The sequence below is a fragment of the Moschus berezovskii genome, chromosome 23 (genome assembly GCF_049115385.1).
Source record: "Moschus berezovskii isolate FMDL1 chromosome 23, NW_MosBer_1.0, whole genome shotgun sequence".
Taxonomy (NCBI): Eukaryota; Metazoa; Chordata; class Mammalia; order Artiodactyla; family Moschidae; genus Moschus; species Moschus berezovskii.
The window spans coordinates 15,491,846-15,505,352 of record NC_142482.1 but is presented as its reverse complement, the minus strand read 5'-3'; the positions used below and the strand labels follow the sequence as shown (position 1 = coordinate 15,505,352).

At 44.2% G+C, this 13,507-nt stretch overlaps 1 protein-coding gene across 22 annotated transcripts in view; it reads right to left on the bottom strand.

Moving 5' to 3' along the window:
* DST (dystonin) overlaps positions 1 to 13,507 on the bottom strand; it is a 542,031-nt gene that overhangs the window by 242,208 nt on the left and 286,316 nt on the right. For 21 of the 22 annotated variants that reach the window (XM_088831326.1, XM_088831327.1, XM_088831322.1 and 18 more), the window contains one exon: positions 12,970 to 13,062. In XM_088831326.1, coding sequence (XP_088687452.1) covers positions 12,970 to 13,062 — 93 coding nt within the window. Of the gene's footprint in view, positions 1 to 5,509; positions 6,695 to 12,969; positions 13,063 to 13,507 lie in introns of those variants that run through there. The other variant, XM_055406668.2, reaches the window with a different exon arrangement.

The following is a 13,507-nucleotide window of genomic DNA, read 5'->3' as shown; positions in this document are numbered from 1 at the left end:
AGGGAGATCCAGCCAGTCCATTCTAAAGGAAATTAGTCCTGAATATTCACTGGAAGGACTGATGCTGAAGCTGAAGCTCCAATACTTTGGCCACCCGATGGGAAGAGTTGACTCACTGGAAAAGACTCTGATGCTGGGAAGGATTGGGGGCAGGAGGAGACGGGGACGACAGAGAACGAGATGGCTGGATGGCATCACCAACTCAATGGACAAGAGTTTGAGTGAACTCCGGGAGTTGGGGATGGACAGGGAGGCCTGGTGTGCTGTGATTCATGGGGTTGCAAAGAGTCGGACATGACTGAGTTACTGGACTGAACTGAACCGATTGTGGTTTTTCAGTGCATGTATTCAAGGAACGCTTATCTTCATAATGGCCCTAAGGTGCAAAAGCAGTGATGCCAGTAACTCAGCTACTCTCCTACTGTGCCTAATTTACAAACTAAACTTCACTGTAAGTACTTAAGTACAGCTACAGGACAGTGTGTACAGAGAGGGTTGAGTACTCTCCAGTTTCAGGCGTCCACTGGGAGCCTTGGAATGTGTCCCCTGAACATGCAGAGGGTACCGTGATATCCACAGTCTGGGTCCCCAAAGCTTCCAGGGCATCTAGGCTTACAGCCACACTCCCAACATCTGTAATGAAGAAATAATGGGATGTGTTGGTTCCACATGTAACAGGCCCAGAATAAACAGCAGAGAAATCAGAGAAGAGGGGACTGGAGGGAGGGGAGAAAACACAGCACGAGGGTGTGCAGTGGAACCTGCGGATCCGCAGGGAGTGAAAGAGATGCATGCGGCGGGAGCTGGGGAAGTGGCAGCGGCTCTGAGCTCGGCTGGAGACAGTCCCGGCGAGACCCAAGTCCTCCCTCCCCGCAGCAGAGAGGCCTGAGCAAGTCATCACATCTCCCGAGGCTCCACATCCTCGTCCATAACTGGAGCGAACGACAGAAGCATCTCATGGTGCTTGAACAGCCCCGTGGGGGTGCCGAGCATGCAGCAGGGCTCCACAAACACCATGCCTATTAATAGTCGTGTCATCATCCAGCCCCCCATCCTCCCTTTCTGGAAAGGGGAGCCAAGACCTGGAGAAATGCAGGAGGCATCCAAGGCACTCGGCTCTCTGGCAGCAAGGCCTGGCGGGAACTCACACCTCCTGCCTCCCGGCCCGTGACCCACACCGCTTGTCAGAAAACACGTGATGAGGGGAAATCGAGGATGATGCTGGTTTTCAGAATTTAGTATGGTTTCATGAAATGCATGAGAGGGTGCCTGAAACATATGCAGTGTTCTCACATTCCACCAGAAGATATTGTCATTCAGTTAAATCCAGGGTAAGGCTTCATCTGGGGATGACTCCACCACCCCAAGGACCACTTGAGACCATGAAACGAAATGAGTGCCCTGGCCACAGTCTTGACCGTCAGAATCACCAGCCCGCAGTGATCCAGTGTATTAGAATCACTGGAGTTGACATCCAGCCACATAAATTATAATTTATGTGAATGCGCTGGATTGTAGTTGCAGCACACAGGATCGTTCAGTTGGGGCACACAAACTCTTGTGGATGCAGGATCTAGTTCCCTGACCAGGGATGGAACTTGGGTCCCCTGCACTGGGAGCACAGTCTTAGCCACTAGGTCATCAGGGAAGTCTCACAGCTTACTGCTTAAAAGCTCCTTAGGTAAAATTTATACATGGTCAGTTAGAAAAACAACAACCCATAAAGACAGAAAATAACCATCTTTGTGAAGAGCAACATCACAAGATTGTGAAGAAAGGGCACTTGTGAAACACAAGGAGGAAGAAAGCTTTGTAGGAACAGCTCAAGGGCAACAGCAAGCTCCTCACCACAAGTCCAGGGAGCGTGTGCGTCAGACAAAGTAGGGGCCCCTGAGCTCATCATGCCCTGCCCCTAAACATGCTGCGCCCCGGCCACCTCTGTGGGTAACACTCACCCTCCCCAATGCTTAGAAATGTCAACCTCTGCCCCAAGCTCACAGCATCTCCTTTAGAACTCTGACAGTTCATGTGGGATGCTAAGCCATCATTTAATTCAGCTACTTCCATCTACTGCGCTGCCTTAAGGATCTTATTTAACCCGAGTATCCATTTCTTAGTTCCAGAAAAGAGGAACCATCTGTCTCACCTATTTAATACAGTTCTTAAGAATGATCAAAAGATGACACGTCTGAAAGCGTTTTCTGCTTCCAAAGTAATATGCAACTCTGCGATACTTCTGTTTTCACTTATACCTCCTTACCCTAGCAAAGCTATAATGTGCTGTGACATTTACATCCAGTACGTGCCCAAGGAGGGCCAGATGAACCCCTTCTCAGAACCCCAGAGCCTGGAAGACCACCCAAGGTCAGCTGATGGGGCTAGGATTAAAGGGGAGGTCGGCTGGTCACCTAGACGAAGAATGACAAATATCACAGGAACCAGGAAGTTCAAGGCAGAGGCCTAAAGTAAGTCTAAGCTGGAGAAAAGCTCGAAGAACTGTACCCTATTCCGTCTGGAGATTAACTCAAACATCACTGAGCCCAATCTGTACACATAACTGAGGGTAACAATGGCTCAAATAGAGAAGAAATGAAAAAGATTTTGAAGGGACTATGTCTTGCAAACAAATGCTGGCTAACAGGCCATTGAAGGTGCTGAGAGCTCTCACGTCCAGCCAATTCTGAAATGGAAAATAGAGAAGCCAATAGAAAATAAAGATAGCCATGCGCAGTTCTAACCAAATTAAGCCGAGTCCACCTCCAAGGTTCTGGGAAGAACTCAGTGACAAAGAACAGCAGCTGTTGGTTTGATTCTGTTTCCCACAGATCAGTCTTTACCTGGACCACAGCAAAGTGAGACATCAAAATCCTCAGACAAAACAAGGACTAGCCCTCATTAAAAAGTCTACAAATAATAAATGCTGGAGACAGTGTGGAGAAAAGGGAGCCCTCCCACACTGCGGGTGGGAGTGTAAATTGGTGCAGACGCTATGGAGAACATGGAATGGAGGTTCCTTTAAAAACTAAACACAGAGCTACCATATGATCCAGGAATCCCAGGCCTGGGGATATATCCAGAGAAAACCGTAATGCGGAAAGATACATGCACCCCAATGTTCACTGCAACACCGTTCACAACGGCCAAGACATGGGGACAACCGATCATCCACCAACAGGTGGACGGGCGGAGAGGATGTGGTGCGTACACACACACGTGTACATGGAATATCACTCACAGAAAAAGAGTGAAGTAGAAGGAAACGGAAACCCACTCCAGTATTCTTGCCTGGAGAATCCCATGGACGGAGAAGCCTGGTAGGCTACAGTCCACGGGGTCGCATAGAGTCGGACACGACTGAGCGACGGAACGGAACGGAACACCATTTGGAGCAACATGTGTGGACTGAGAGATTATTACACTAAGCGCAGCAAGTCAGACAAACTCATATGATTGCACTTATATGTGCAATCTAAGAGAGTTATAGAAATGAATTTGTTTACGAAACAGAAACAGACTCAGATTCTTCGACAATAAATTTATGGTTACCAAAGGGGAAAGGGGGAGAATAAATTATGAACTGGGATTAACATATACACACTAATATACATATAACATAATTACAAAGACCTACTGTATAGCACAGTGAGCTCTACTCAATATTCTGTGAGAAAGTAGAAGTGTTAGTCACTCAGTTGTGAATGACTCTGCAACCCCAGGGACTGTAGCCTTCCAGGCTCCTCTGTCCATGGGATTGCCCAGGCAAGAATACTGGAGAGGGTGGCCATTCTCTTCTCTAGGGGATCAATATTCTGTAATAACCTTAGGGAACCAGGTAAGAATACTGGAGTGGGTAGCCATTCCCTTCTCCAGGGGATCAGTATTCTGTAATAACCTTAGGGAAAGAATCTGAAAAGGAATGGTTATAGGAATATGTATAACTGGACCACTTCACTGTACATCTGAAGCTAACACAACATTGTCAATCAACTACACTCCAGTATAAAATAAAAATTGTTTAAAAAGTGAAAAAATAAGACTATTGATTCCATTTGGCATTCCCACAGAAGATGTGAGCCTTTGGTAAGTACCTCCATATCACAACTATTTAACAAATCTGACTGACAGGTTTATGACCTATTTTCAGATGTATTTTCCATTGAAGTTTCAAAAATCATTAGCTACACAAAGTATAAAGAAGAGGTAAAGTCCTTGGCACAAGGATAACACGGAGGGGGGAGGGAAAGGCTTATGTACCACTTAAGAAACAGATTTTAAGTTTCCACTCATCAAAACATGTAAGGCTTTCTCGAAGCCAAATTGTGAAAAAAAAAAAGATGGAAAACATATGCGAGCAAAGCAAGTGGTTATGTTCATAAACACACAGCAACCAAGCAGCTTTCTTTCACACTGACCTCCCTGTCAGACCTACACAGATAACGGACTAGATGGGATGCTTCCTTTTTCAGTGTAACCACTGTAAAATCCAAACAGAAAGCATGACATAACACTGACAAGGATGGGGGTGGGTGCGAACGGAACCAGCTGCAGGAGGGCCAGCGAAAGCCAATGACGACCACGCACACTGGCCCGAATCAAGCTGCAGCTGGTCCCTGGGCAAAGAGTCTCTACCCGACAACACAATGACTTTGCCACAAATGTTCCACATCACATTTACCTCTTAGTTCTGGATTTTTTTCTTAAAAGGCAAAGTCAGGAACAGCTTAAAGAAAAACTCATCAACTATCAACTACTGACGTGTATAGGACATTGTTTGGGTGACGGGCTTCTCAGGCAAGTATATCAATACTTTACATTTTAAAGACAAGTAAAAATCCCAGAGAAGTAACTTTGTCTAATGCTAAGTATCTGTGTTAGGAATAAAGATTGCAACTTCCTGGTAGTCTGAGTCATAAGCAAAGTCCTATGACCCGCTGCCCAAGTGAGTTCTGATTTTAGACTTGGCGAGGGTGACTTGGTATCAGAGAGAACAGATTTGGTCAGTTTCATCTGTGCCTGCTGCCCCCAACACACAAACACACACACATGAAATTGAAAGCAGTTATGTGAGCGTCCCCATGTACGGAAACAGAGAACTGGAATTTGCCTTTTGTATCAGCAATCAAACTTATGGATCAGCAAATCCATACTGACTGAGCACTGCAGTGTCTCCTCCTCACATCTGTCTTGTCAAAATTGTCTTTTTTATTTAACTATTGTTTGCCAAGGCTATTCCATTGGAAAAAACAGGAAACATTAACTACAGAAATTCAAAAGACGTGCCAAGTCTTCCAAAAATAACAAAAATGTAAAGGGTTTGAGATAAAGGCATGATTAAAGAATGCATCACAAAAAATAAAATCACAATCCAACCTAGTGAAATACATCAAGAGCTTTCACAGAGATGAGCATAAAGAGAGCATCTACAAAGGACAAACGGCAGAACTTCCAGCAGCTGTGCAGACCTGGAGTCCTTATTTACACGGTAAACTTGGGGTCCAGCTGCACTTACCTCCTTCGTGTCCTTGGAAGGGAAGGACATATTATCACAGAGGGTATGACATCTCTTTTCTCCAAACTGGAAACGGTGTGCTTCCTGAAGGCAAGATCTTTTCGTGTTTTGCTTTTCCTGAATACCGCTGTCATTTTTTGATGGGTCTTCAGAAAACCCAGCTTTTTCAAGTGATCTCTCTGTATCACAGTGAATGGAACTTAAGCTGGCTGCCTTTTGTGAAGAAAAGCCACCCGTTTTTCTCTGGAATGTTCTTTTTTTTGTGTTGACATCCTCAAAGTGGTCCTTCCTCTTTGCATGGTAGGGGGTGCTGTCTTTTTCTGAAACCCTTTCCTCTGGTTTGCTGACTCTGACTTGGGTTTCCTGGTGTTGAGAAGGGCCCCCGGGGTGATGCTGACCACTCGCCATCTGGGGCTGGACCCCTGCCTGCAGAGTGAGGCCGGGGCTGGCCCCCCGCTCCCGTGCCAGCCCCCGGGCCCAGGGGGCTGCCTGCCCCCCGGAGAGCAGGTGGGCACTTCTCTTCCCTTCATCGTCAAGCCGAGGCCCTCCTGACTCTGTGTCACCTGCTGCTTTCTTGGTCAGGTCCCTTCTAAAGTATTTTCTTCTTCCAGCAGGGTACTTTTCAGGTCTCAGAGGAGTTTTGGCCGGATCCAGATACTGTTCTTCTTTCTCGGCTCGGACACATCCACAGACATTCCCCATTTGATTTGCAGAAACTCACAGCCGAACAGTGTCCCTCATTTCAGAAGCTGGGGCTTCCTCAGATCTCCACGCAGCCTAACTCCTCAGACTTCTCGACCATCCTTTTCAGCTTGAGGCCATCTTGCTCATGAGAAAGGCACCCGCCAGAAACGCCGTGGCATCCTGCCCGGCCAGCCCTGGGTCTCATTAGACGCCGTGGCTTATTTCTGGCCACCAATCCTCTTAGACAAACATCACTGCTCACTGTCAAATGACATGTTGATGAGCTTTCAAGGCAAACCCTTAGCCTTGCTGCACAAAAACATTCTGACCCTCGCTTTCCTTTCGGTTTACTGAAATGCAGTTACACTACCCAAGTCTGCTCTAACCTTTGGAACGACTGGCGATGCGACAAATCTGAGTGCAAACAGAAAGCAAACACCAGTCAGGAGACGTTTAGCAAAGTGCCTTTCAAACTTAGTTCCAAAGTGCCTTTCAGATTTAGTTTCAGAGACTCCTGACTGTACATTTTTTTACTTAAGAAACACAAACAAATGTTGGCACTTGACCCACAAACTAGGCTCAGAAACCTCTATAAACTGTATTAAGACTCATTCAAAAACAGCAACCACAAAAAAGAACAAAAACAGGGTGATTCAACAGCTGAAGGAGAGATAATACATGCTAAATTCCTAAAACACTCTAGTCAAATCATTTCTAAAATCAATCCCTATAAATAGCTTGTCATATTTTTCATATGACAAATTTCCAAGCCATTTCTCTTTCTACGATCCTTAGGATTTTCATGAGTAGCTTGATAAATTTTGTGATTTCAAGTTTGGAACACTTAGCCAAAAGAAACACCTGTGTGTTCTTACACATGAATTAAGGCAGTTGAACTTTACATATAACTTTTATAGTTGTACCCTAGTTAAATACTATGCAGTTTTACCAGGGCTGTGCTGTATAAATAATAAATCAGAATGGAGCCTGATGACCCAAGGTGTGCCTCTTTCTAAGGCTGAGTCATTGATAAGGTAAAAAAGGAAATTAGTATCATATGACTAGTCTTACACAAAAGCTGCAATCGCTGACTAATAAAAAAAATTGATAACTGACTTTCTCTAGGTTGTCTTTAGACTGATCCAAAAATGGAACTCATATTTTTCTAAACAAAAATATTCAATTAAATAGTCAAGTTAGCAATGTGCCTGATAATTGTCAATAACAGACCTGCATGGTGATGTTTTCCTTAATCATTTCAAGAGGAAATTAAACAATCTCTATCAGAAAAAAGAATTATATCCTAGAAGACAAGCTGGCAAAAATAAAGCTTCAGGCTGGTTTGCTTTTAATTTATTCTCAATGTCTTCATTGGCACTAGGACATTTTTCAAGAGAACTTAGAAGTATAATGGCTGGCATGTGCATTAACATGACAAAGGCACAACCACTGACGTGCACTTCCTTCCAGCCCGCCAAACCCAGAAGCTGCCCCTTCTCAGGTCACTGCACACTGCCGTCTCCCCCGGAAATGGCTCCACTTCAGTCTCTGCCTGGTTAGCTGGCATTCATCTTGCAAAGCCTGTCTACAACATCAGGGGCAATTTCCTTTATTGTCTAAGACCTTCCTAATCCTACCAAACACACCCTCCTCTACATCCCTACTTTTATTTATACCGTGACAGATCCAACAGCCCAGATTACAGTCAGTGTTACAAACATTCTCCCAATAGACAGAGCAACACACTTCCATCATCTCAGTGAGACAGACTGGGATCTGGGACCCTTTGTTGCAAAACTTGCACCTGAACAAACCTCTCCTGGAGCAACAAAATACAAAGAAACTAGACAAAAACTGACTGCATGCACGCACAGTTGGGGCAAATTCTGGACAAGAGATACAGAGACCAAAAGCCCAACTGCCACTTCTGAAGAGCCCAGAGCAAAAGCAGGGGTCAGGAGCAAAAGCAGGGTATTGCGCATGCCCCCTGCACACACCACCACCAAAGGGGTGGGCACACCACCTGAGCCACGCCTCCAGCCCAAGCCCCCGTCAGGCCGCCACCCTGACCCCAAGTGAGGAAGGCGCTCACCACACCGATGCGGCAGGCACAAGCCCCCAAAAAGCCCTGCCTGAATTTCTTACCTGGCCTCTGATCAACTGCTATTGATTAAGGAGGCCAGATCAGTCCTGGGTGTTCATTGGAAGGACTGACGCTGAAGCTCCAATACTTTGGCCACCTCATGCAAAGAGTTGACTCACTGGAAAAGACTCTGATGTTGGGAGGGATTGGGGGCGGGAGGAGAAGGGGACGACAGAGAATGAGATGGCTGGATGGCGTCACCGACTCGATGGAGGTGAGTTTGAGTGAACTCTAGGAGTTGGTGATGGACAGGGAGGCCTGGCGTGCTGTGATTCATGGGGTCGCAAAGAGTCGGACACGACTGAGCGACTGGACTGAACTGAACTGAAGAACGCTAGTCGGTTACATAGTATCTCTGGACCTAGAATAGGGTAACTAACACAAGATTGCTGTACTGGCAACACTTAACCTTCACACTGCCCAGCTATAGTCAATTTGTGATGCTCAAATAAATATTTTTAAATCAATAAATAAATCGGCCTTCTGAAATCACTCCCCTTATTTACGTAAAGTATAGAGGAGAAAAAAGACCCAGTTACGTTGAGTGAGGACGATTGCCACTGCTATAAATAGCCTTCTGTCTTGGCATAACAAGTAAAATCATTCCAATCTTAAATTATCATAGGACTAAAAGTATTTCTTGAAATAAAAAGGAACATTTCTATTTTATACAAAACATTGAAATGCTCCATTTTAAATAAACCTTGGTCTAATTTTTAAATACTGGTGATAATCTAACAGTCATAATATCTTGTAATTCAGGTCCTAAAATACACTGGATTTCATAAACTATGCCACAGGATCATATGAGAAGCAAAACTCTTGGGAGTTTGGGGTTAGGACATGCATTAACTATTATGCATAGAATGGATAAACAAGGTCCTACTGTATAGCGCATGGAACCATACTCAGAATCCTGTGATAAACCATAATGGAAAAGAATACGGAAAACACTGTGTGTGTGCGTGTGTGTGTCTGTGTGTGTGTGTAAAACTGAAACATGTGGGGTACAGCAGAATTTAACATGACATTACAAATCAACTATATTTATATAAAAAATAAATTTAAAAAAAGAAACAAAACTTATGCTGCTACTTTTTCGGCTGGTCCTCTTCTCTCCTCCAAAGACACTTAATATATAATTCTTCTTTGAATGATTCTTTGCTTTCCATTTCCTTCAACTTAGGGTCTAAACACATTGCCTTTTAATTTCCAACCAAATTTCGGTCTGTTACTTTCTGGTTTCTGCTCTCGGGAACTTGAATGGACCTTCCCCCAAACCCCCGGGGTCTTCCCAGACAAAACTACCAACCTGCACTCACTCTTAAAACTCTGCCAGGTCCTCTGGGGGCATTCCACACTGCCCACCATTCCCTTCTAGAAATTCTCTTTCCCTGGTTTCATCAATGCTACATCTTCTTGTAGCTACAACAAGAAACGAAGTCCATGTTTCTCTGTCTCATTAGGAGAATTATGGTAAAACCGACTATAATCCGGGGTGACGAATCCTTCTCAATATAAATAACGAGAAGGATGAGGGGGTGCTGCAGGACTGGGAAGGTGCTGGAGAGAAAGCAGGCGGTCACTGACGCCAGCCGGCCGGGACCGGGCCCCCGCTCCTTCTGTGTCCCCAGGTGGATGGTCTCCCCGCACCCCTAATCGTGGTCTCCCCCAAACTCTGTCCTCTCTCTCTGCTCTTCTCCACTGGCCCCTCTGAAGGACCCTCCTCTCTGACAGACTCAGGACCCTCTCTTTCTGGAGACCCCCAGGTTTATCGGCGGCACCTCTGACTCCCCGGCTCCGCTCCACCCGCATCTCCAGCTGCTCGGCAGACAGAAACCAGGGGACCCCCCCCCAACGTCAAAGCCACCAACGCCGTGGCCTTCGCCTGTCCCCTCACCTCCCCCTCCCCCAGCTGTCTGCCGGCTTTTATCTCCTGGGTTTATCGGCTCAGCAGCATCTTTAACGCCCTCCCCCATGCCCTGTCACCAAGTCCATCCTTTCTTCCTCCAAAACACCACCCTGGACTCACCTTTCCATCCGCACCCGAGTCCTAGCCTTTAACACCCCGTTCTGAGGGCACACCTCCACCTCTCCTCTCATCTCCTTGACTGCGGCCTGTGGTTATTTGTTTATTTTACTGGAGTCCATATAGAGTTCTAAAGCATCATTTTGGTTGGGTGACTTGCTCAGTGTCTTCACGGCCACAGATAAAAGGACTGAGGGTGACACTCGGCTATACCTCCCTCCGGAGCCTGGGTGCACCCCAACGCCGACATTCAAAACCCAGACACAGCTTGTGTCATCAGCTATCGGTAACAATGGGACTGTTTCTAAAGTCTCCTGCAGTTTCAACCCTAAAAGCTCTCGATCCCTGGGAAAGTTGCTGAGCAATCCCACGTGAATTCTGCTTTTTGGCCCATTCTGGTTAGACTTCACCTGTTCTGGTAAGGTTTCCCATCCGGAGCCAGGCCCCAAACCCTGCCTTGCTCGGTACCCCAGGTCCCCTAAAGATGGGGCCTCTAGTGATGAGGGTCCCTGACTCCAGCTCCCAGTCATCAAGCTCCACTGAGTGGGCATTCGCCTAATGTATCTGTATTAGCTGCTCTATCGGCTGGCTGGCTGACACCCGGTTACCTGGTCTCCTGGTCCCTGGGTCCTCGCTTCTGATTTTTCAGTGCTACACCTTTGCTGCCTACCAAGTCCTGGAACCTGTAAGACTCTACTTCCGATAGCTGTCCATATATGCCAGATTCAGCCTGCTCCCACATGAGGCCCAGTTACATTATTTCCACCATTCCCCTACAAACCCTGTATCCCACTCAAATTTTTTGAATATTAGAAATAAGTCTTCTTCCTCCCGAGATGTGGTCAAAACCACAGCTCCTTTCTGAAGCTGGCAAGCCATGTCTTCCTCCCCCAAGGCCTGCCACACAGCCATCAATCAGTGGACATGTCACGTGCCCACCAATATGACAATCTGTGGTCAACCAAGGGAATGATAAACCAAAGCAAGCGCCAAAAGTAGGACTCACCTTAAATCAAATGAAGATTATTTTTTTAATGCATCATTTTACAAAAACCAAAGGATCAAAAGCAGCCTTTTACTGGCACTGGTAACTAGATAATAATTCATAGTACTAAATATGCCTTTATTCTCCTCAAATCTGGTTTGAGAAAGTACAACTCCATAGGAAACATGGATGGTTCGAATGTAGGAAATCTCTTTATGAGAACGACACTGCCACCTAGTGTCTATAAAACCAGGAGAAAGCCGGCACAGCTCAGAAACTGCAGTATCGATGAAATCCACTAAGTCAGGATTGAGTCATAAAACTTTTACGTATCTAAAGCAGGTAATGTTGGCCAATAAACAAAAAAATTGTCTACATTCAATAAAAGGGAATCTGTCTTTCAACTCTTGAGATTACAAGCACTGTTTTAAAGACGTTCTAGGCTTTTTAACAACAGGGAAAAGGGTGTCAAGTCCATAAGCAGCATGTTACTGAGGGGAACAATACAAATATATTGTTTAGGAAACAAAGTCCAAAGATCATATCATTTATATGTAGCATCTTTTAAAAAAACTGATACAAATGAGCTTATTTACGAAACAGAATCAGACTCACAGACTTCAAAAACAAATTTATGGTTACCAAAGGGGAAAGGGGTGGGACAGATAAATTAGGAGTCTGGGATTAACAGAAACATACTACCAAACATAAAATAAATAATCAGCAAGGACCTACTGCATAGCACAGAAAACTCAAAATCCTCTAATAATCTATATGAGAAAACAATCTGAAAACGAATGGCTATATGTACACGCCTATGAATCAATCTGCTGTACGCTTGAAGCTAAATCAACATTGTAAATCAACTATACATCAATATAAAATAAAAAACTAAGTTAATACTAACGCATATATATGGAATTTAGAAAGATGCAAACGATAACCCTGTATACGAGACAGCAAAAGAGACACAGATGTATAGAACAGTCTTTGGGACTCTGTGGGAGAGGGTGAGGGTGGGATGATTTGGGAGAATGGCATTGAAACACATATGTTGTCATATGTGAAACGAATCACTAGTTCAAGGTCGATGCATGTTATAGGATGCTTGGGGCTGGCGTGCGGGGATGACCCAGAGGGAGGATAAAGGGAGGAAGGAGGTGGGAGGGGGGGTTCAGGAAGGGGAACTTATGTAAACCCAGGGCGAATTCATGTCAATGTATGGCAAAACCAACCAATATAATATTGTAAAATAATTTGCCTCCAATAAAAAATAAATCACTTAAAAAAATAAATAAAAAGAAAAAAGAAAATGCCAGCTCTGTGAACAGAGGGTCATCTCTGTATTAACCACTTTATCTTCAGGATACAAGCACCTGATAGGATTCAATAAATATTTCAATGAATTAATGTCTATAAAATTCCAAGACCAGTGCCCAACACACTTAAAATAAGTAAATGTAAAAAAAAAAAAAAAAAAACACTAAGTTAAAAGAGAAACAAAGTCTGAAACTTATTTTCCCCTGTTGGATGTGAATGCATAATTCACCCTTCACATGAACCACTTGAAAACCAGTAATGAGGTTAAAAGAAATGACAATTAAGAAAACTGGGCTTACCTGAAAGTGCAAAATTATTGTCCATATTAATCCCAAAGTCAATTTGGGATTTCCATCTGTTATGTCATCATTTCTAATATTCACTAATTTCACCTGTTTTGTATATGAAAAGAGAAAACAAAATGCTTTTCAACCAGCACATGATTTTTACCACATAAATGATTTCTAAATTACAGATATAAAAGAAGCCTGAATAATTTTAATACCAATAATCCTTTAAAATACTGTTTTACCCCTAACCCCACTCATCTTAGGCTGCAAATTACAGAGGAACAACAAAGCCAAATAAACATTTTGGCTTTGTTTTCTACAGCAAGTACTAAAAGTACACTTGTCAAAACAAAATCACAGTTCAAGTGATAAGTCCTAAATACTTAAGTTTTTAAACTAGAAATAATTGTCTTTTGAAAATAAGTGTTATTTTATAATTAAGTAGGAAACTATTCTGAACCATCAAATTATTTTAACAATTTTATCACACTTCTATCACAAAGAGTGTAAAAAAGAAATCTAACCTTATCATTCCATTTGTCTACCA